General features: G+C 44.3%; 1 protein-coding gene across 49 annotated transcripts in view; it reads right to left on the bottom strand.

Annotated features, from left to right (window-relative positions):
- The window catches only part of Anks1b (ankyrin repeat and sterile alpha motif domain containing 1B), a 1,100,386-nt gene that overhangs the window by 14,968 nt on the left and 1,060,900 nt on the right, over positions 1-24,518 (bottom strand). For all 49 annotated transcript variants that reach the window (XM_030245360.1, XM_006514305.4, XM_006514301.3 and 46 more), the window contains 3 exons: positions 17,758-17,769; positions 16,821-16,907; positions 9,661-9,798 (listed from right to left, as the gene is read on the bottom strand). In XM_030245360.1, the coding sequence (XP_030101220.1) occupies positions 9,661-9,798; positions 16,821-16,907; positions 17,758-17,769 (237 nt within the window). The remainder of the gene's footprint in view (positions 1-9,660; positions 9,799-16,820; positions 16,908-17,757; positions 17,770-24,518) is intronic.

Below are 24,518 nucleotides of genomic sequence, written 5' to 3'. Positions count from 1 at the left end.
AATGACTCTCCAGTTAGTGCTTCGAGAGGTAATGACCAAGGGTTGTTGTCATCTTAGAAAATATTATTATTTCAGCCTGGAGGCGCAGGCCTTCAATTCTAGATCATCAAAGAGGTTGAGGCAGAAGGATTGCAACTTTAAGGCCTGCCTGGGCTACAGAGTGAGTTCAACGCCAGTGTAGGCAACCAGTGAGGTCTCAATTTTAAGGCCTGAATTAATAAATAAAAAGTGCTGGGGTGCAGCTCAGTAATGGAGACCTTGCCTAATATGCTCGAGTCCCTAACATCAATTCCTAATACTGTGAAAAGTTTTTTGTTTTGTCATGGTTTGAATATGCTTGGCTGATGGAGTGGGCACTATTAGGTGTGGCCTTGTTGGAGTAGGTGTGTCACTGTGGGCATAGGCTTTAAGACCCTCATCCTAGCTGCCTGGAAGTCAGTCTTTCACTAGAAGCCTTCAGATGAAGATGTAGAACTCTCAGCTCTGCCTGCACCATGCCTGCCTGGATGCTGCCATGCTCTCGCCCTGATATTAATGGGCTGAACCTGTGGACCTATAAGCCAGCCCCAATTAAATGTTGTCCTTATGAGAGTTGCCTTGGTCATGGTGTCTGTTCACAGCAGTCAAACCCTAACCAAAATGCATTTCAATAATCACCTCCTTAAAACTATTCCCAACGGCCAAGCATTTTACCCAGTCTGCATCCCTTTCTCGTCTGCGTTTTGTACTTGGTGAATTACTGTTCCTCTTTGGAGACACCTTCCAGACTCGAGCTCCTCAAAGCTCTCTTCGAGTCTCCTTTCCTGTCCCCCCCAGGCTAAGTCAAGGTTTCTTTCTTGTAGTCCCTCACCTCTTGGGCATAACTTTGCTCTTGTATGGCATTTGCCAGGATTTTCCCTGTGTAGCTCTGATTCCCTAGTTGACTGGGAGCCTTGAGGGGTGCTTGTCCCCTTCAACTTTGCAAGTCTAGGGGCTTAGTATATGGTTGGTACCCGACAGGTGATGGATTAAATGTAGAAGGAAGCTGTGGTAGGCCCCTAGGTTAAGGGCTCTGTACCTTAGGATCAAGATGGGTCACCCTGTCGTTTTATCTCTTTTCCCCACCAGAAAGGCCTGATGGGAAAATGCTGAGCCAATGGCATCAACATGATGGCCTCAGGATGGAGGAAAGGGTCTTTTGTCTGGGTTGTCAGTATGGCCTCCACACAGAGGCCATGCTTCTCTCTGTCTCCATTTTGTTTGAATTCTTGTGTTCTAAAAGCTGGGATAAGCTTCCTCTATAACTTGCTTCACCCACGTCCAGAGGCAAAAATAACTTGAGAATATTCTGGGCATATTCACAGATTCTATTGACATCTCTTTAGCTTTACCTACAGCTAATTTTCCCAAGGACCTCCTAGGAACCACCCAAATAGTTTACAGAAATACACATTGCCTAATCATGACCTTCAGCATTTGGAAACAGGAGGACCTCCCCTGCCAAGATGTTTATCCGGACCAGAACTGACATACTGGCTGGCCAACATGCAGATTCCTCCTCTGCAGCTAATTTATGCTGAGAGAGGAGGGAGGTTACGTTTCCTAATTATAATAGGAGAACATGTAGACAAAGTCGGAGATACAGAGAACCCAGAACAAAATTAAGTTCACCTGTAAAATTCCACTGCTGGGCTATAGCTGCTGCGGTATTTTGTTGAGTTTTCTTCTTGTGTTTGTATACACATTCATGTACTTTATAAACTATATGAATGTTTATTTACATATGTGAATTTAGATATCAAGTCTGGATAATATTTTATGTGCATTTTTATAAGTTGCTTTTCATGCTATATCATGAGCAGCTTTCACATGCCATTATACGTTCTTCAAAGACAATACTTTGGAAGGTGGCAGAGCAGCCCACTGCATCTATTAAGGTTTAATGTCATGCCTCACCCTGAGGATAGAAGGCTTGGCATACTCGCTAACACATGACTTGCTTCCTGGTAAAAGACCAGGTTTCCTTTCCTTTCCTTTCCTTTCCTTTCCTTTCCTTTCCTTTCCTTTCCTTTCCTTTCCTTTCCTTTCCTTTCCTTTCCTTTCCTTTCCTTTCCTTCCTTCCTTCCTCTCTCCCCCCCCCTCTCTCTCTTTCTTTCTTTCTTTCTTTCTTTCTTTCTTTCTTTCTTTCTTTCTTTCTTTCTTTCTTTCTTTCCTCTTCCTTTCTTTTCTTCCCCGAGACAGGGTTTCTCTTTGTAGCCCTGGCTGTCCTGGAACTTACTCTGAAGACCAGGTTGACCTTGAACTCAGAAATCCGCCTGCCTCTGCCTCCCAAGTGTTGGGATTAAAGGCATGCGCCACCACTGCCCAGCAAGATCAGGTTTTCTATGGAGACCTCACATAATGGCATGGGGTCAGCTTGTGGATTCACCTTCTAAGGTTTCTGACCAAGTATGGCCTCTCACACCCACCCTGTGGGGACAGGACCACTAGGAGAATGTAAGACCCCCCGAGGAATTTGGCAAGAGAATGGGGGAGAGACTTTCCAGATTTCATCTTCATCATCTCCTTCAACAGCTGATGTGTGTAGTGGAAGCTACAGTAAACTCTTAACTGGCTCATGAAGCCTTGGGAATGGGACTTTCACCAAATTCAAGACAAACTTAAGAGGCTTGCTGTGGGGAAAGTCTTTCTCAAATGAATGTGCCCATTTCCTTGACTGAGTAAACTCAGTACTGCCATCCATCTGTATTTGGACTGAACTGAGGATGCTCAAGTGTCTTATGTAAAATGGGGTGGTATGTGTACATCACCTGCAAACACCTTCCTATATGCTCTATGCCACCTCGAGATGACTTGAAATACTGAGCAAATGTATATTCTATCCAAATGCCTGACTGCACAACACTGCCTAGGGGATAATGACAAGAACAATAAGCTGGTACATGTTGAGTATAGAGTCGAGCCTTTTCAGAGCACTTTTGACTTGTGGCTGGTTAAATCCATGGATACAGAGCTGGAGGAATGGCAGGCTGCTTATGGCCGATGCCCACCTAATGCCTCAGGCTCATCCTTCGGAACTGAATGAATGCGTTGTCATGCCTCCAAACTTACCACACGTTCTCACAAAGTAAATATTCAGCTTCTAACCAAGTCTCCTCTGGGAGACCCCATCCTGCTGGGCGCTGGGACAACCTCATGATGACAGGGATATAATTTTAGTGTAATTATTTGTTTATAACCCAGCTAGATCTACAGTGCTTAGAGAGCAGAGACCTGTATGTGGCTCACGGCAGGCACACAATAAATATAGGTGTGCATTTGTACGAGGTTTTACTTTTTCTCTCACACGTGGAACTAAGGGACACTAAAGTATGCTGAAAACCAAGACCTGAGACATCAATCCTAACCGGGGGCCGATGGCAAGAACGTCGTATCACAGCCGTCCCCCTGTTCTCCTTAGCAGCTATGACTTAATGAAAACATGCGTTGTAAAGTAGGTATGTGGTGCCTCACTGAATCCTGACATTAGTCTCAGGACACGGGCACTGCTACTCTCTCTGTTATAAACAAGGAAAACAGGGATCAGTGGTATTCTTGCTCAAATTATGAAGCTAGGGACCAACCTTGGACTCAAAACTATGCTGACTGCAAAGCCCACACCCCTAAATGTGATTGTTAGTTATTTTGGAAGGATGCCTAAATAAAATGAGCTATTAGTGATTCTGGATGGGCCGGAAAAACTGCATCCTGATGTCTTGGAATTGTGTGGACTCTTCTCCTGTGTCTACACGATGGGAAGCATTTACATAGCACTGACACTGTGTGCTGATATAAAGGGCGCGTGATACTGTATATGTAAATAGCATATGTAAGTACTATTTTGTTTTATGAGTGTCAGTGGCTTTGTGAACCCACACAGGCTTTAGAACGAGCCTTTCTCAGGTATGGATGGATGACTGCACGGATATAAATGCCGTGAAGCAATCTGCAAAAAAAAAAAAAAAAAAAAAAAATCCAAAATGCCTATTTTCTAACTGTCCGAATGTGAGATTAATTTAATATACCACCCATTACAAAAAGGACGGGAGAAAATCATATTAATCTCTGGGTATCCACCCACCATTGGCTCATGGCTTGGTTGATTTTCAGGGATGTATAAAGGAACCACAGTGCTGTGGTTTTGTTTTGTTTTGTTTTGTTTTATGGGAAGCACCGGTGTGACAGGACTGCAGGGCTTGTAATGCTACTTAAAAAAAAAATTCAATCGAGGACATTTGCTATGTGTCTCAGCTTTTGGCCCAGTGTCAACTGGCCGCATAGAACAGGGTCTCCTAAATGAAGGCGGTGACTCCACCCTGTCTGTGTAAGAGGAGCCAGAAGAAACATTACAGTGTCATCTTAGCAGCTGTCTGCGTGTTCATGTCTTCATCTATTGCCATTTATTTTCACAGCACCAGAGTCAAGTAGACTCAAGTCGCTTTCAGTTAGAAGAAATGAGAAACAGAACAAGAAGAGTGCCTCCATCCATAAATAATATTAGTTCTGTTGTCAGTGGACAACTCACAAAGGATCAGGGTTTCTCTGTAGATTTCTCACTTTGTAGTGGCTGTGGAAGCTTCCCGCAGCCCCTTCCCCAGGAATCCTGACTCCACGGAGACCATCTCACACTCTAGGAAAGGGCTTAGGAAATGTAGTTTCATTAAATGGCTGGGAAAATCAGGAAGTGAATTCATCACGCTCCAAGTCACGTGTTGACACAGGTCCGCGTCATCTGCGGTGAGAGCGGAGGAAGTCCCCAGTGTTTGGCCTTACAACACAGCCCTGGCCTTTTCTACGCATCCCTGGTGCACCCGATTCCTGGTCACAGTCTGGATGACTGCAGTATGCTAGCTCCCCTTGGCATCTACTGATGGCGGAGTAGTAGTGCACGCCGCTACACAGTCAGCTGACCGTGTTTTCTGAATACTGTTATTTATGTTCCTTTTGGTTTAGATCCTTTCAGGGTTCACATCTGGCCACAAAAATCTCAGGGAAGAGGGAGCTCTGTCTCCCACGTGGGCTGATTTCCAGCACCAGGGTTGCGACATTTCCTACATGTTCACAAGCCAATCTCAGCCCTACCACATTTTGAACATAGAAGAGCATAGAACTGCAGAATTACAAGAAAGTGAAGAATTAAGCATAAATGAATATACCAGAGCATGCAGACATGTTCTTTATAGGGAACTAAGAATTAGCAAGGGTCTGTCTAGGTCAGTGGTTCTCAACCTTCCTAAGGCTTTGACCCTTTAATACAGTTCCTCATGTTGTGGTGACTCCCAACCATAAAATTATCTTTGTTGCTACTTCATAACTATAATTTTATTACTGCTATAAGTTGTAATGTAAATATCTAATATGCAGGAGATATGATATTTGATCCCTGTGAAAGGGTTGTTAGAAAAAACCAAACAAACAAAAACAAAACAAAACAAAACAAAAAAAGAAAGGGTTGTTAGACCCCCCCCAGGGGGGTCAAAACCCAGACTGAGAACCTGTTGGTCTAGCAGAGAAGGTAAAGCTTTTTAATGTTCGTGTTCTCTGTCTCTCTCTCTCTCTCTCTCTCTCTCTCTCTCTCTCTCTCTCTCTCTCTCTCTCGGGTTGAATATATAGCTCAGTGGTAGAGTGTCTACTTTGCATATACAGGGATCTGAGTTCAATGCCTGGTCTGGAAAAAAGGAAGTATTTTAACATTTAAAACTACTGAATGAAGTTCTTCCCAGATTCTTAAAGCACATCTGATACACCCCTAGGGCATGAATGTATCAACGTATTTCCAATCTAATTTACCCATACCAACTCACTACTGAGTGAACCAGAGAGGGCAAGTCTCCACATTCCCGTGGTTGTATGTATTGCCTATGCCCTGGAGCATTCTCAGGAAGATGACCACGGTTTGGGGGTTGGGGGTGGGGTGGGGGGAGGTCATGGCCACAATCTCAGAATACCCTATCACTCATGGAGGTTATGAGATAAGGAATAAAGCTAAGCATATTTGTAAGTCTCAGACTTCTTCTCTTTCCTAGCATAGCCCTTTCATAACTCCTCCTTCCATGATGTCACTACTCAGCTATAGCCTGGGAAACCCCATCTAGAGATTGAGACGTGTTCCAGGTCTAGTCAGTCATTGAGACGAACAGAAATCAGATTCCACAAGACTGTGGACACAGACTCTAAAACACAGGGTGGGCTTGGTGCTGCTGACCCACAGGAACAAACTAACTTAAAATGGCAGTCTATGGTGATTAATCTTTGCTGCCAACGCAACTGAATTTAGAACCATGGAAGGAGACACATCTCGGTTGAGTCTATGAGGGTGCTTCTGGATAGCTTTAACTGAGGAGGGAACACTCACCCTGAACGTGGATCATACCATTCAATAGACTGGGATCTCAGACAATATAAAAGAGAGAAAAGGGGGGCGGGGAGGATGTCAGCTAAGAACAGCACCCACTGCTTTGTGACTTTTTTTATGGCAGATGCAATGAGTCCAGCATTTTTTGATGCCACATTTTCTCTGCCACAACACACTGTGAGCAGAGGTGAACCCTTCATTCCCTAAGCTGTTTATTTTAAAGCAACTGATCTATAACCCTCATTGGTTTTCCTCTATTCTTTTTATTTTCACATCCATGTCATTGGAAAGTGAAAATATTAAGGATAAACTTAGTGTTGATATGGATAACAGAAAGAGGCTGGGCGATTACCCAACATAACACTCTCCAAACCACACGTGCCACAGAGGTGAAGTACTCTCCAGAAGTAGCCTCCAGGACCAGGTGAGCCTGGGAGACAGCACACCCCACTCCTTCCTCCAACCTGCGTGCATCCGGTGTGCCACAGTGTCCCCTAGGACACAAACTGTGTTCAATTCAGTCTGGTTTTCATAGGAAGGCTGTGTGTTCCCCTCTCAGGCCACGGCATTTCTATGGGAAACGTTCCAGTTCCTACACATCACTGAGGTCTTGAAGGCAGAGAAAACCAGATGGTATGTTATAACTCTAGGTAAAAGTGTGCTGCCCTTCAAAGGCCTGCAAGGTCAAAGAGCTGTAACCTTAAACTGGGAAACAAACCACCCGTTGGGACCACCTAGAAGGTTATATATGCACTTGCAGTTTTACATAGGATTTGTTACTTTCTTTAGTCATCTGGAGTAACCCAGGGGACTGCCTCAAGTGAATTGTAAAGCCTCAAGATCCCGACTGAAATATGGAATTGCCCTACATAAAGATACAAAGAAACCTTTTCTTCAGCAAAGCTGTTGTGTCTCAGAATTGCTCAGGGGTCCAGGTGAAGGCTGATGGCCTTCCGTACTATTTTCGAAGTCAGACAAACTGTGTTCCCTTAGAGGGGATTAAAAAGGCAGATTTGTATAAAACGAAAACCCTTTGGAGCAGATTCAAGAACGCCCAGTTCTGGGTGTCTACATTAAGTCAAACATCCGGATGAAAGAGAAAAAACTCTGTAGCAGTTGGGCCACATGTCCTCCAAATTTATCAAGACACATTGATCATAAAACTAAACAGTGATTATCCCCCGACCCCCACCTGTCCTGTTTCAGCGCCTCATTGTGGGGCATCAGGGCGCCTCATTGTGTGGGGCATCAGGGGGCCTCATTGTGTGGGGCATCAGGGGGCCAGATGTCCACAGGTGCTGGTTCTAGTTTGGTTTTTGGTAGTCTTGTGAAAGGAAATCATATAGAATCTTAATAATGCAACCCTTTTTTGAAAGTGATGCATCTCTTGGGGGAAAGGGTGGAGAAGCCTCGGACAGAAACACGAGGTGATGAAAGCAGCTGAGAGGCCCTGAGGTTTGGGGGGCTGGGATGCTCTGTCCAGTGTTTGCTACTTCAGTTTTTAATTTGTGTCTATTTTTCCAGAGGCAGAGGGGAAATACTGTATGATGAATACTCGCTGGAAAACCGATCTCATCATTTAGCAGAAAAAAGCTGTTGGCTGATGTCAGTCAGCAGGGAGGAGGTCGGCGAGGAACCAGCCAACGCCAAACTCCCTTATTTGTGAGGGGTTCTACACATACTCTTGCAATCCTGATGAAAAATCATGGGGCATAAGTCCCTGTTCTCCATTTTATTCATCAGGAAACTGGGTCTCCAAAAAGTCTAAGATTGGAGAATAGGGAGGTAGCAGGCCTGGGCTGTGAACCAGAATATGCCTGTTCTTAGAGAAAGGTGTAACGTGAAAACCAAACTCCTTGCAGAAAGAATGAAATCTGACTTTTTAAAAGAAGCAACCAAGTTTCCCAAGAATGGCTGGTGACACATACGTTCTCGACATCAACAATGCAACATTGCATGTCCTGCAAATCCCAGACGAAATGACTTTAATCAGCGCTTTAAGTCTGTGCAAACAATTGAATTTAGAGATGCTTAAGGCAGCCTCGGGGAGTTTTGCTTTGCAGTCCTGACCACACACCCGTTTTGTATTATTCTCCTCGCCTCTCCTGAATCAGAGTAGATATTTTAAAAGCCCACGTGTATCCTTTCCAATTTTCAATCATCAGGACCTACAGGACTGAGTGACACACAGCAACATCTAAAGGTTATTAAGCGTAAGCCTGGCTGACACTTGCATGGTGCAAATTTGCGACATGGCTGGACTTGGTCTGTGGAATTTGTTAGAGCTGGAAGAAATGCCTTCTTGTACCCACCACACTGAATCATCCTGGATTTCCCAAAATGTGTTACACTGATTTTTGTTTAATTCTCCAAATCTGTTTATTTAAAAAAAATTCCAGTGAGCAGGGAAGAAAAATTAAATAAAGTGGCATTTCAAATTCTTCTGATTGTAAATTATTTGGGGCTCACAGTCACATCGGTTGTATTTGCTTAAACTGTGGAACAGCCAGGATTCTACCTCAGAGCTATGGTCGGGCAACTTGCACCGGCTTGAGGGTAGTCCTATCTTAAGGGAGCATGTGGTGTTAAATTTTTGTTTTAATTTAATTTTGTTTTCGTTTTTGGAGGCTGTTATAACCCAGTTTTCAGGCTTACTGACAAATTCAGCTATGTCACGCCTCAAGGAAGTTGTTTTAAGACTTACTCTGACGTGAACATGCGGGTCAAACTTTGGGGCTCCCAATTGCTATTTGTACAGTATCTAACTACTAGTCAATAAAGAAAACTGATTATAGAAGTAAATGTATTTATCACATCTAATACTTAGACATGGCCACAGGAGAAATATGCAGAGATAATGAAGGGGAGCAGGAGGCTGGAAGATCTTACTGTATTTTTGGCACCAGAAGAGGGAAGGGATTTCTCATACTGGAAAAGGGCAAGCAGAGAGTTGAATATCAATAGCTGAGAAATCAGGAAAGTATAGGTAGAGTTCCGACTTGAAGGGGAGACTGACCATATGGGAAACTCAAGAAAACTAAGTCTGCCAAAAGGATTTCTTTATGGCTTGATGGGTTGGATTGTGATGACCTTGAAAATTCCATTTGGAGATCTAATCTCTAGTACCTCGGATTAGTTGGTTAAACTATGTAGACTGCAGTGTTTCATCATGGCAGACTGAGCAAAGTGATCTATCTATCTATCTATCTATCTATCTATCTATCTATCTATCTATCCATCCATCCATCTATCCACCCATCATCCATCCAAAAAGGATGGGAACTCACCACATCAAAGGCAGTAAACACGTGACAGTAGTGGTGGTTGGACTTCAAATCTTTTGTGATATAGGCAAATGTTGAGAGGTCTTCTGGGTCCTGGGCAGCACAGGAGATATTACGAATTTCATGTTCGGCGATTATATTCTAGAAGAAATGACACAATGATCACTGTTTTCCATTGAGAATCAGCACATTTTAGAATCAGGACAGGTAATGTGGGAACTAGTTGCTTTTCTTTTCTCTAGAAGGTTCTAGTCCAAAGTGACTCAATGAGCTGCCCATGGGTAAATGCACACCAGGTCTGGAAGGAATACTTTCATTTAATATTAATTAATAATAATAACAACAACAACAACAACCTAAAATAGTCATATCCTGGATCAGCGGCTCTTGCCAGGTGCTGTGCATGGAAGCAGTCTGGGTGGCGGTAATTACCAAGCATTTTCCCATTTCCGATTCCCATGTCCAGCTGTAGATGCACAGTCTTGCCTGTTGCTAATCCTGTCTGGCAGTGATCACTTGTCATGTGTGAGGAGAGCTGAGACCAAAAGCATCTGTCCAGATCCTTCGAGGTTGTGTTTGTCACAGGGCCTTTGGCTGTGTTAAGAGAAGTGCTCCCACAGTAAGGGCGGGTTCGGAACAAAGCAGGAGGGGAAACCCCGGTGCTATCCTCTCTCCTCAAGGTTCTCAGGTGACTGAAGGCCAGGGAGACACTACAGTGGGACATTCACCTTCACCTTCATCCATCGCCTTGCTGGGTGCAAGGACCTATGGATAGGAGATTTCTATCCTCACTAGACCCACGACAGAATATTGGGGTGTGTGTGTGTGTGTGTGCGCGCGCGCGCGCGTGGGTGCATGTGTGTGCCTCATGCAGGGAAGGTGTGAAGCCGGAGGCTGAGGTCTGAGTTTCTTTGGAGAGCTGACAGTCTTTTGAGCTTACTGATTACAGTGAGCTTTTTGTCTCCCCTCCTCTCTGTTTTAATGGAGCTGCATTTCTTGTGCCTTCTCCTTCCTAGCCTCTGAAAATAATCGGTGGGAGGAACAGTTTTGTGCCATTGTCCTGCAGCTTAGCCAGAGAGCATCATCTTTACTGCAGAACATGCTGGAAATCTCCTTTGATACACAGATGTATTTAAAAAGCCCTATTATAATACAATCTTTTTTAAAAAAATCTTATAATTTCTCACATGCCTTTTGCAGTTGTCATAGATATAAACCTCCCAATGCTTCAGTTACCCTAATTACTTTTTAATTGAGTATCTTAAAGAACCCGTTGGCAATACAGTGTTCCGCGTCTACTCATCAATGCTTAAAAACACTTACAAAATGTCCTTCCCTGCCAGCACCCTTGGTGAGTACTTCATGTCCCTCACTCTACCAAGCTCTGTGGTTGGAAAGCAATTACAGGATTAGTACATAAAAGACAATTACATGAAGACATTCTTCACCGTGGCCTTGAATGCTGACACCATGTGCAGCTGCTCTGTCAAAAATAACTCAAATTGAAATTGGAAACCATAAACAAGTAACATTCTACTGCCAGATAGCTTCAATATACTAAGTCACGGTCCTCTTCCTACACTCAGGTAGCATTTCTTTAAATGGAACACTACATTAGGAACCCGTGAGTCTTTAGAAGGAATTTTATGGTCTGTGTAGCCTTTGTAGGTGCTGTGTTACCAGGTGCAGGGAGTCTTGGCCATCATTGGATTGTGGTTGTTGGACTCTAGAAATCTGGGCTGAGTGGCCCCCACCTGTCATTTTAGTTAGTGATGGAATCCAGCTTCACTCGGGATAGGCATTTCTGGGCATGCTTGTGGGGGATTATCTTGATTACTGTGCATTGAAGTGGGAAGTCTTGCCCACTGTGGGCAGCACCAATCCATGGGCCCACTCCTAGACTAAATGAAAGGGAGAGATGGAGTTGGGCATAACACATGTTGCTCTCTGCTTCCTTACTGTATACAATGTGACCAGAGCCTCATGGGATCGTCCCTGTGACCTTCCTGCAATGGCTGATGGCAAACTGAACCTGAGCCGAGATAAACCCTCTCTCCATCTTGCTTCTCTCTTGCATTTTGTCAGAACACAGTGACAAGTAGATAAAACACCTACCCAGGAGCTACAACCAGCAGGTAAGTACTGACTCTAGCTTGAAGCTGCCATTTGCAGTCTTGAAGACCTTTGCCAGCAGAAGGGGAATGCTACAAGCGCCCTATGGGGTTTGCTGCACTCAATCTCCTAGCTCTTGACAATTCATTTCCACAGTGTTGTGGTTCTGTGCAAAACCACAAAGCAGAGAGGTTGGCTCTCCAGTGCTCCATCCTCCTCTGTCCTCTGAACCCTCCTAGGATTTTTCTGGAGGTCTGTTACTTCTTGTCCCCAAGAGGCCAGGTCTAGCACGGAGAGCCCAGAGTATGCCTCACATTCTTGGCTAATGCTGTATCACTGAAGTCCGTCCCAGGCTCAGGGTTGGCTTTCCTGCTTCTTTGAGGTATCTGTGATGCTTGTATCATACAAACATCATCTTACCTCACTGCTGAAAATGTCTCAGCTAGGAGGAAAGTAATGCTATTAAGACAGTCTATAGGTAGGCAGGAATATACTCACAGACCTTTGTGATAATATCCTTGGTAAAGCATGGTGAGGATTGGGGTGTCTGACTGCCTCCCTCACTATCACCCACTTTTGAGGATGGAGAGGCCAGTTCTCTGTGACACGGATCCAAGGACTCTGCAGCTGCTCTATGACTGTATGGAGGCTGCATGATCAACTCAATTCTTCTCTCTTTAGTCATGTATCAATTTCTGTCTACTCAATAAATTAAAAGTTATTATGAACGATGTTATCATGAAGTACTGTCTGCAGTTCCATGTAAGATCAGACTCTTGTCTGTTAGCTTTCATGTCTAAGAATGTTTGTTCTAAGGAAGGCAGAGCTTGCCAAAGGCTCATGAGAAGAGCTGGGAAGGGTCTCATCTACTCTCATTTAGGTAGGGTTTGACAACTTTATGCCTTTCAACTTCTGCCTGACTGCCACCTCTCATCATGTAGAAAAAGAGGTACAGATGCCTCTGGCCTGGTGGGTGTGGAATTAAGCTGTTTGCTCCAGCTACTTAAGATGATAATTCAAAGAAAGGCATGAGATTCCAAAGGGGTCCAGCCACTTAATATGACAATTCAAAGAAAGGCATGAGATTCCAAAGGGATGCAGCCTAGGAATGTGCCCCTCCCCACACCCGTCATCTTTACCCTAGAACAGAGAGCTTCTCCCAACCATTTCCTTAGGCTAGACTCTTTTGCATCAAGGGACAGAAATGTTTCCCCTAGAGAAGGACCAGGATGCAGGCAGTGCTCTGAGAGGACAGGAAATGTCCATGAACAGGTGTTCCATGCTGAAGACCACACTGTACACCAACTCTGGTCTCACAGGACTCCCAGCTGCTTCTGAGAAGTGTGTACTTTGAAAAAGAAGGAGCACTTACTGCCATGTTTGAAACTGGCATTCAAAGAAAAAAAAATCACAAACTAAAGTGAAAAAGACTCTACTCCGATATTCTTTTTAGTGCAATGGTAGGGAAGGCTGAGGAGAAAAAGCTGGGGAGCGTAAGGTGATCCAGACCTATGTCATTCCTGGATGTCTGAACTGGGGTCACCTCTTGGAAGACCCTGCTAATTTCAAGAAAGGTCAATAAACAAATAGCTGGAGTCCTTGTGGCCAGGTCCCTGCAGAGGGTGACTCTGGGCTGCTGATCTATGGAAGCAGATGTAATTTCTCTAAAACATTTTAGGACTAAATCTATTCCAACCTTCATTTCAAATGCAAGATCTCCTTTGCTTCTTCCTTCTTAAGCCAGGCTTAGTGATTAGTTTCCTAAGTTGCTAGGCAATGCATCTATGTGTCTATAACTGGTCATCTGGCCCTTCCCCATGAACTCAGAGCTACTTTATTGACTAGAAAAGACACGCTTCATTGGAGGGCTCGTCTTTTGCATTCCCTAATAGGGGCTAATAGGAAAGGAAGGGTAATTAGCATATAATTAATTACCCATTGTTCCTTAAACTAATTGGGTGAAGGTAGCTGTGGAGTAGTAGAAGAAGTATTAGGTTAGGCAGCAGAAAAATCCATGGTAAACAGGCTATGTCTTTGGGCAGACATTGGTCAAAGGACATGGACATTGGGGTGTCTGTGTGGATTAGACAACCCTGCCCATCATACCAGTGGAAGGCAGAGGAACACACGGTAGAGAATCAAGTACACTGGAAGCACACTAATGTCTTAGCCCAGGCTCCATGGCCACTAGCACCTGAAATGATGAATTCCTTACATATACTTCTATCAACAAGTCCTTCAAAACAACGTGGCCCACCAAGGCCATATGTCCCAGTGGGGGACAATCCAAGGGATATAGAAAGCAGCAAGTGAGTTCACCTTTTCTCCCTTCTGGCACATTCTTCAAGCCTTCTGAGGCTGGCCCTCAGCCTCACTCATGCTCTTCAGATCTCAGTGGAGCCTTAGACTTGGTTTTGGTTTTTTTTTTTTTTTTTCTGTCTCTTTGACCAATCTCTACTTCAGTTTCTCACACAGCAACTGTAAGACTATCCCCTTAAGACACCCAGTCTCCTCCAACATTGTCATGCTGAAGAGGAGCAGTGTCACACAGCCAGGCGAAGTCAATGTCCTCCAGCTCTTTAGAGAGCCAGGTATGTGTTGTGGTAGTTGTAGACACCTTGTTACCACTGCCACCAGACATACTGTGCTTTTCCTCCTGAACCCGAAAGTTGGTTACAGGCTACAATGCAAGGACTTGAAAGATATTCAAGATGTCTTTATTCAGCGTCTTTATTTACACAAAATTATCTTTTGCACACTTATTTTTCTGTGCTGATGCTTTCAAGGAGGTTGGCAAGGAGTCTACACAGTCATTGGTGACTGAGACAGAAGTTTCTCAAGAGGTGCAGTCAAGAGGTATCGAGTTTATAGACCTTTATGTGTCTGTCAGCAAATGGTAAGCAGACCCAGCTAAGCATCCCTCAATGTTCTGATGGTGGAGGTCTGGTCAAAGAGGATGTAATAAATGCATACTCAGGTGGGTTATAACACTACTGAATGACAGACATGACCCTTTAGGCTATAGTAACTTCCAAAAGCAAAGGGCTCATGTTCAGAAATGGTCAGAGAGTGCCAAATCCAACATTGCTCTTCACATTCTTCAAATTCAATAGGGGGAGGGAGTTGCTTTAGATTTTAGGGTTGTGTGTATGTGTGTGGTGTTGGGAGAAGGTCCAAGTGCCAAAGCCTTCTGTGGTAGTTTGAATATGCTTGGCCCAGGGAGTAGCACTCCTAGGAGGTGTGGCCTTGTTGGAGGAAATTTGTCACTGTGGGGATGGGCTTTGAGACCCTCCTCCTAACCACATGGGATCCAATCTTCTCCTGTCTGCCTTTGAATCAAGATGTAGAACTTCTGGCTCTTCTAGCCACATGTCTGCCTGGATGCTGCCATGCTCTTGCCTTGATAATAATGGATTGAACCTCTGAACCTGTAAGCCAGCCCCAATTAAATGTTGTCCTTATAAGAGTTGCTTTAGTCATGGTATCTGTTCACAGCAATGGAAACCCTAACTAAGATATCTTTCTTTCACACTGGATAGACTAAATAGCAATGATACCACCAATGAACATTCCAACCGAAGGACTCTTCAAACAACTCTGATTTAAGGCTAAGGCAATTTTAAGTACCAGAAACTAAATTCTCCAAGAAATAGAAAAGCCAATCAAGGGTTGTTCTGATTTGAGTCTCTGCAACTGTAATCTGACATAATAACAGCCAACGACATACTGCACAGCTGAGCCATCATTAGAGATAATGCACTTAATATCACTTTGATTACTGTCAGTCATCATGATAATGCTGTGTTACAGGCTTTCTACCTCAGTTCTAGAATCTTCCCCCAAACTGGGAAGTTTTTTTATAGCATATCTGCGGGGCACTTGGGCTTATCCAATTGCCAAGGCAACATTTTTATAGAAAAGTAATCAGGAAACTTTCTAAAGGGCTGGTCCAGATGCTTACGGTTACAGACATAAAAGGGTCATCGTCCCTGGGACGTGTCCCTGATGTTGCAATCTAGTTGCTCTGGCTCCCTGTTCGCCACTGCTGAAGTTGACTGGTTTCATGACTCTACATTCCACTTCTTCCAAATGGAGTGCGTCTGGGGGCAAGACCAGCGTGACTGATGCAGAAAACAAGCACTACTTACAAATGGCCATCACCTCATCTCTCCCTTTATCGACTGAAAGGGCAGGAGAGTAAAACCCTCCAACAGACCTTTAGGGGTTTGTGAGAAGCCAGTCAGCTTTTATGACTGTGACAGTGGCCACACCTTAAGCCTTCTAGGTTACCACTAGGATTCTGTGGTCTTGGCTCAGAAGGGAATTGCTAAGATGATCTGAAGGCAAACACAGCCCACTTGGCCACATTTGACCTCAGAGCTGCCAAGCGTTCCCACTGTGAGCGCAAGGACACAGCATGTCCTCAGCTGCTTTCCTGATTGAGTTTGTTAGGAAAACAAACAGTAGCAACTCTTTTCATTCCAGTCGCTGGGGATGAAAGGCGGTTATAGAATACGAAATGTCAGGGTGTGCTCCTTACTCATACCAGGTATTCACGACCTATACCAAAAGAGGGGACAACCACTTCCTAGCTTTTTTTTGGCTAAGATCAAGTGTAGTTTCCAAAGGCAAGAACTTACATATAATACTTATTTATTTTAAAGAACAACACAAAGACCAACCTCCTCACCCTTCATCTATTCTCATCTATTCTCATTCTTCTAGTGAAGGAATGACTCTGTGCCTTTAATGAGCGATTTGTTGCTGTTGTCTCAGTGTCCTCTAGCTCCAAAGGGACACGAGTGTTAAGTGGTCCCTGTCTACTAGAGAGGACAATGTGAAATGTAAGCATAAAACATGTATGACAATCCTAGATTAAGATCCCAAATGAACCATGCCTTTCTCTGTGGATATTTGCAGCCATAGTCATGAGCAGGAAGCAGGAAGGTGGGGGAGGGGGGAGAGTGACAAAATGGGCCACGCCAGGATTCTATGTTCCCTACTTCAGGACTATGTCTGCAACTTGGACCAAGGAGAGGTTGGGCACCTACCTTATTTGCCGCATCGATAAATTTTACTCCTTTATATGAGACGGAAAGGATGATAGTGGGGACTTTCTTCATTTGCTCTGTAGACTTCTGAAATTAAATTTAGAATGCTGTTAGAACAGTGTGCTGTTGCGTGGCAACTGAAGCACATTGGGTTTTTTTTCCTCTCGAAAGATAAAAATGAACTGATGCTAAAACACACACACACACACACACACACACACACACACCCCACACTATCAGATTTAAATGGCTGTCTCTCTTGCCATTAGCTATGCCTTGGGCTTATAAAGTATCTGTTGACCCTACTACTTCTTATGGTACAAGGGCACCGTTTTCCCTTGACATCAGCAGGAGGTCAGTGAACTCTGTCCATTTCCTTGAGAAGACTTAAGCCACATCATTTGACACCAATGATGCCATCGGTGCATTTCAACAGCAACAAAATATATGGTGCCGCTGATCCTTCCTCCTCCACACTTTCATTCTTCAAGGCACAGGGAATGTTCAGATGTGGACTCAGAACAGGGATTTAAAATACACCCCTGCAATTTTTTCCTTGATCCTGGCCAAATTCCAGGAGTGGATATAATATTCATAGCCGCATCACACAGGACCACACAAGACTTCATTCTGCTCCATACAGCTAAGACTTCCAGGAGCCGACCTTGTTCAGAGTCACAGGAAAAAAAAAAGCTAGACCATAGACAGGCCAGGCAAGTGACTTCATCCTCGGCTATATTCCTGCAGACTGAGCCCTCTCTTGGGACGGATGTTCCCTCTGGCTTCACATGTGGGGTCGGCAGCTTCTGCCATTTACGCAGCTGCACAAGGATTCTGTGTAATCTACTCTGTGACTTTCTTGCCTATGTCACCAGTCACCAACAGTCTTGCTTACTCCATATTCCTCCATGCATACCCTCAACAGAGACGGACTTACCTGACAGTTAGCCTGATGGATTTTCCACACAAGCCAGGTGGGAACAGAATGGGAGAGAAAACACAAGAGCGGGTGTGAGCAAGAAAAGTAACCATTCCAATAGTTCACCGACAGCGGGAGTTAATTTAAAAAGTAAAGGGAGCAGAAAGAGAGCAGGTTTCACAGACGGAGGCAGATTCCGTGAGACTGTTACTTCAGAAACTGCGGCAAGCTTTCGATGGCCCTGCCTCTGTTTCTCTTTCTCTGTTATCTCAACTTCCGGTTCACAGAGCTGCAGAGCCTTAGGACTGACGTGCAAGGAAGGTCCACTCTGAGCCTTAGACAGCCAGCTGTCTACTTCAGGGCACTCGGGGAAAGACGGGAACTTTTAAAGTTAATGTATGTCACTCACTATTCCATTAAAAAAAATCTGAAATGTGATCAGAATTAAGCAAGGCTTTTAGTGGGGGTGATTGAAACTCACTGGATTTGGTGGTAGTGACTATTGCATCTCTTGCTTGACCCCTGGAAGAGGTCTTTTACATCGTCCTCATTGTCCTGACACAGCATCTTTTGTGAGAGCTGCCGTATCTGTTCCAGAGATGAAGGACTTTACTAAGAATATTATTTGAAATGCATTGTTCCCAGGCAATAGAGAAAGAGACTCTCCTGAAGTGATTTTTAACTAGTTTTAAAATTACCTAGACTTGCCAATTTTCTTTTGCAACTGCCAGAAAACAAGTCATTCTAGAAAAATGGAAGATAACATAATATGCTTTCATATTCTGAATGTTTTTCCTAACCACTTCTGGAAAATGTGCAGGACAAATCAAAGGCAAGGCTAGAGAATGAAGGCTCATGCTGTTTGCTGGTGTTAAAGCAAAGCAGTGGCTGAATTCATGAATAGAGAAGGCTAGGGCAGAACAGGCAATCATTCTGTTGACTGAAGTGAGTGTGAAGAACTCTTAGCCAAGCATCATAATGGATTTCAGCTAGTCATCTCTCTCATCTCTTGCCATGAGTATTTTTTTTTTTCCTGGCCAGACCTATTTGTAACCTAAAACAATATATGGCTACATTAAGATGAAAATACCAGTATTTTATTTAGTATTAAGAAAGACCTATTTGTTATTTGTTCAACAGTCTGGGGGTTATTTTGGGCAGTCCACTCTGCTACTCAATGGAAAAGCTCAGAGTCCATTTTAGTCGTGTGAAACTGGGAGTGAATGTCACTGCTTGAATTGGCCACCTAAGTGATCGTCCTGCTGAGAAGGATCCAAATGGGAATCAGGGTGGGGCAAGATGCCTCCTGGGAGGGAGGAAGGGCAGGGCAGCATAGGAGTGCATTTCCGCTCACATAGCACATATTCCGAGTTGGGCATAAGTTATGGCTACAAGGCTGACACATGCAGCAATGGCGATGGGGACAGAATACTTTTAGAATAGCAAACACGGAAAGGTTTACCTTCAATGAAAGGGTAAGGCAGCTATTACTAAAGTTATTCATTCGTCAAGCCTGATTACCTGCACTGTGCTGGCTCTGGAGGGATAGTTATCTGAGTGGCAAAAAGAAGATAAAAATAAAGTGGGGTTGTTCTAAGAGCAAAGTCAGGTACACCTGTAAATGAGAACTTTATGGTGGTTTAGGTAACTGTTCGGAAAGGAGGGTAATGTAGTAGATTTGGAAGGTGGGACTTCCCGGTTAAGATCAGACCCATCAGATGCTGTTAAGTAGGGAGTGATGTGAGAAAGGTGTACTGAAGACGGAGGGTAAGTGAGGGACCTAAGAAGCTGCTGTAAAATCCGAAGGGCAGACTATATGGATTGCAGGGTGGATACGGGGAAGGAGCCCCACAACCAAGGGTGAAGAGTCGAGAGGCCCTCTGTGACGTCACAGCAAATGCAGGAGCGTGAGGGTGTCACAGATGAAGCAGCCATTACCAGAGACAGCAATGCAAGAGGGAGCATGTTTTTGCAAGGACACAGAGATGCCTTTACACAGTCAGCTTGGTAACCAGGAAGAAACGAGAGACAAAACTCAAATGTTGGAAGTGTGACTATATGGGGGTAGAAGCAGATGGGGTGTCTTAGGGTGTGGTAAGGGTTAAAAAGGACCATGCCCTCAGGGGAATATGAATCACAACACCCTCCCTTTTTAGGACAGGGTTTCACTGTACAGTCCAGGCTGGCTTTAACCTAGTTATCCTCCTGCCTTGGCCTTCTGAGTGCTAAGTATACAGATATAAGGCTACCACATCTGATTGGAAGATACATTCCTTTTTTGAGACAGGTCTCACTATGCAGCCCTGACTCACCTGGAACTCAGAGATTACCTGCCTCTCCCCCGCCCCCCAGGTGCTGGGACTAAAAGCATGCAACACCCTGCCAGGCAAAAGATGAAAAATTTTTTGACCAGGTTTCTCTGTGTAACCCTGGCTACCCTGGAACTCTTTCTTTGTAGACCAGGCTGGCCTCAAACTCAGAAATCTACCTGCTTCTGTCTCTCAAGTGCTGGGATTAAAGGTCTGCGCCACCACTGCCTGGCTAGATTATTAGTCTTTTATTATCACAAGAGAAACGGTATTTGGATAAGTAGAGATGCTGCGTTTCTGAAATCTGTAGTTAGTTCTTAGTTTAGATGGCCCTGTTCCACCAAGCAGAGCTGAGTCATAATTTCATATCTGGAACACTTCTCCTAAGAAGTAATTGAGCACTGTCAGATTTTTTTTAAAGGGGAGTTTAAGATTTATCAAGAAAAAGAAATAATGATCTTTTCCCTTTCCTGTTTGTGTGGGTGTGTGTTCCTATATGCATATGTGTTCCTGTGTGCACCTGTACACGCATAGAGACCAGAAAACAACTTCATGGCTGTCATTTTGAGAGGTCCATTCAGACAGGATCTCTCACTGGCCTAGAACAAGATGATCAGTCTAGCCTACCTGGCTAGTTAGTGAACCCCAGGGATCCCCAGGGATCAACATAGGTGCAGTACTTACTGCAAATATTTCCACTGGTGGATACAAAACACGTACCCATGGAGACAGCCTACCAGCTGTCCCACTTCCATCTCTGTCTCTGTCTCATCGGTGTAGCTCAGGCTAGCCCTGAGCTCCTGATCCTCCCTCAGCCTTCTGAGCCTTGCGGTTAGAAGTCATATCTCATTTTTTTAGTTCAGGCACATTCCTTCTGAGTGCATGGACCCACTGAGCTCAGAGCATGCTTTTCCTGGGTGTGAATGAGTGCAGAGAGGCTTATGGGGTGGGGTGGAGGCATTCCGCTGTTTGACATCAGGCTAGGCGAGAGTAAGGCTTGTGTTTAATCATTTGTGCATCAGCAGTGCAGAAGGAGGGAAAAGAAGAGTAAGACAGACTCAGTAAGCCTTCCTCCCCTCCTTCTTTTCCTTTTTTCCCTTCCTTCCTTTCATGTGTATGTGTGTGTGTATGGTATGTGTGTATATGCATATGTTTGTATGTATGCATGCATGCATGTGGTATTTGTTTATGTGTATGTTTTTGTGGGTATATGTGTTTGTGTGTATGTGTCTGTATATATGTGTGTATATATATATGTGTGTGTGTTTGTGTGTATGTATGCGTATGTATATGCATATGTGGTATGTGTGTTTGTGTATATGTGTGTGTATGGTATGTGTGTATATGTGGATATGTATGTATGCATGAATGTATGTATGTATGTGGTATATGTATGTGTGTGTATATTTTGTGTGTATGTTTGTATGTGTGCATGTATTTATGTATATGTGTGCATATATGGTATGTGTATATGTGTTTGTGTGTGTATGATATGCAGGTGTACTCATCCATTTGTACATGGGTGGAGGCCAAATATTAGCACCAGGTGTCTTACTCTGCTGTTTTTCTCTATTATTTGGAGACAGGTCTCTCACAGAACCTAGAGCTCACTGTTTTGGTTTGATTAACTGACAGTGAGCTTGCACACTCTGTCTGCATCTGCCTCTCCAGTGCTGGGGTATGTGCCTGGTATGTGCTGGGGTATGTGCTGGGGTATGTGCCTGGTATGTGCTGGGGTATGTGCCTGGTATGTGCTGGGGTATGTGCCTGGTATGTGCTGGGGTATGTGCCTGGTATGTGCTGGGGTATGTGCCTGGTATGTGCCTGGTCTTTATGTGGATGCTGGAGACCCAGACTCAGGCCCTCATGCTTGGGCAGCAAGCCCTTTGCCCACTGAGCCATCTCCCCAGCCCTCAGCCTTCTTTCTTACAGTACCCTGGTTACTCACAGCATATCTGAAGCACAGGCTGGGGAAGAGATTTCCATGGCTACCCTGAGAATACTTTCTAATTAGACTTTCAGTCCTGGATCATAACTATTTTGCCATCTAATATTCTCTGTAGTTAGTTGCAAAGCCTAATGATGATATTCAGTTTCCCAGGTATATGTAAATAAGCTTTAACAGTACTATTTTGAGGCCTTCAGTGACTTTCAAAATGGTTGAAAACTATAGGAGGTAGAATCAGGCTTTATGCAGCAAAACTAGCTAGGCTATGGGGAGAGTAAGGTATGGAAGGCAGACCTTGGAATACTTATTCAAAAATAACCCTCGCCCTGTAAAACTTAGTGCCAAGATTGTTTTCTGAGGCAAGACTTTTTGGGCCTCCAATGCTGACACATTTGTTTCTCCACCTGTGTCAATGCTTGGAATTTCATGGGGTCTTTCTGCTTCCCTGGAAGAGTCTAGAGGACCACCCACAGCTGTCTTGACTCCTTCCTCTATAACCATTGGTAGACAGCCTCGTGTTTAACCCTAAGGAGTTTTTTTAAGGTCAGAAGTAGATGATATAGTCATTTCATAGGGTACTCTCCTGGCTGCTGAAGCCAAAGGCTGATCACAGCAGAGGGCTGGGGGTGTAGAGAACCTTTACGAGAGCCGTGGTACCCCAAGCCAGAGGAGATGTGATGTGAGGTTATCAAGAGGCTCCTGGGGTAGTTCTTTGGTGATAGGTGATTTTATAGCCTCAAGGAGGAGGGCTAGGTTTGCATTTCTGCAACTTCACCCTGGTTCCCGTCATTGGTACCAGGAAAGGTAGGAAGGAACTCTTAGGAGGTTAGAATGATTCCTGGTGGCAGCTGGGACCCCCCCCCCCCTATTTCTTTAAAAAATAGTTTAGGCCTTCAAGTGTCACTAATGAGTGCCTCGTTTGGCTGAGAAATGTGGCCACTTTTGTGGCCTCAAGAACTCTGCCCCAAAGGCCGAGGGAACAGAGAGCACTAACCAAGACTATGTGACTTGAATAGAGTGAGCAGTGGCCATTCCAAACACATCTCCTCGCTTGGAGTGTGAACTGCTGAAGAACTCAGAAATAAAGTCCTGCCCAAATTTAGCATGGCCCAAAGTGATGCCCTTAACTCTGTCCTAGGCCTGGCCAATTTCCAGGCACAGTGACATAAGGCATCTATCCAGAACAGCTGACTTACACAGGATCCTCAGTGGAATGCCCTGGGGACCAAGGCAGTGGCTTTCCACCTACGGAGTGTATCTCAAGTCTGTGATGGTATCATGAATCCAGCAAATGACTGATTACGGGGACCCACTCCCAGAGGCTCGGCAAAGTGGGCTGGGGCCCGCACACACATTTGCAATTCTAACAAATTTCCAGATGCTGCTGACGCTGCAGGTTTGGGGCCCACACTTTGTAAGTGCGACTGCAGTTGATCAGTTTGATTGAGAGTCACTGTCAGCGCTGTTCTCTGACGCTGTGCACGTAAACCCAGCTGCGCGGCACCCTGCGTTCATTCCGAGGAGCTAGTTTATCAACTCGAGTTTGACAAGTGATTTCCAAAAAAAAAAAAAAAAAAAAAAAAAAAAAAAGTCTGCCATTAGCATTTTGCTACAGCTCTTGGTCTTGAGAGCAATTAGCAAGGATTATTTAATCCTTTCATGGTTTCCAGAGGGCTGTAAGAGCTGAAAACATTCTTCACATGAAATAAAGAGTCCTAAAGAGATACCAGAGTTACAGGCAGAATAGATAGATGTAGGTAAAGACTAGACGGCATACTGAAGATGCTTGGCTTCTCCTGAGGTCCCCAGTGACAGGGAGGGGCACGTCAAAGACAGCAAGCACCGGAGGCTGAAAGCCACCAGTGGTCACGGTCCCTCACGGCTTGTGAGTTTTTAGAAGGCAGTTTGGCACTAGTTCTGAAAAATTTTGAAATGGGTATGCCCTTTGCCATTTAGTGGCTTATTCTAGGGACATAATCAGGGCTTGCCAAAGAACCTGCTTATAAGGTTTTTTTTTGTTTTGTTTTGTTTTTTTTTTTTAAATTGGAACTGGACACAATAGCCCAGGGAACTGGCTGCAAGATTGTTTTAACTCTGGATTGGAATATTATAATCAACCACCAGAAATAGTACTGAGGATGAAGAGTTACTGAAATACTTAAAAAAAAAAGTTTCCCAAATATAACCGTGGTTTAAAATAGACCGTAACACAACAGGTACAGAACATTCCCAGGTTTTAGAGAAGGAGCAATGCCCAGGAGGGCCTAAGGAACGACTCTGAGGGAGCACGCGTGAACAAGGTGTCAGCAGGAAGATGCTTACCACCTCTAGGTGGTAAAATTAGTTCTTTTCATCTCTTCCTTCTGCTCTCTGTTTTGGAAGCAGGTAATGAAGAATTATTTTGCAATTCTGTGCAATTAAAAAAATAAGGCTTAAACATTTACGATTTTTTAAGCTTAAGCCAATTTATTGAGTCTTCATACATGCGTGTGTGTGTGTGTGTGTGTGTGTGTGTGTGTGTG

The sequence above is a fragment of the Mus musculus genome, chromosome 10 (genome assembly GCF_000001635.26).
Source record: "Mus musculus strain C57BL/6J chromosome 10, GRCm38.p6 C57BL/6J".
Taxonomy (NCBI): Eukaryota; Metazoa; Chordata; class Mammalia; order Rodentia; family Muridae; genus Mus; species Mus musculus.
Note: the sequence above shows the minus strand (reverse complement) of the source record. Positions and strands in the feature narration are given on the sequence as shown.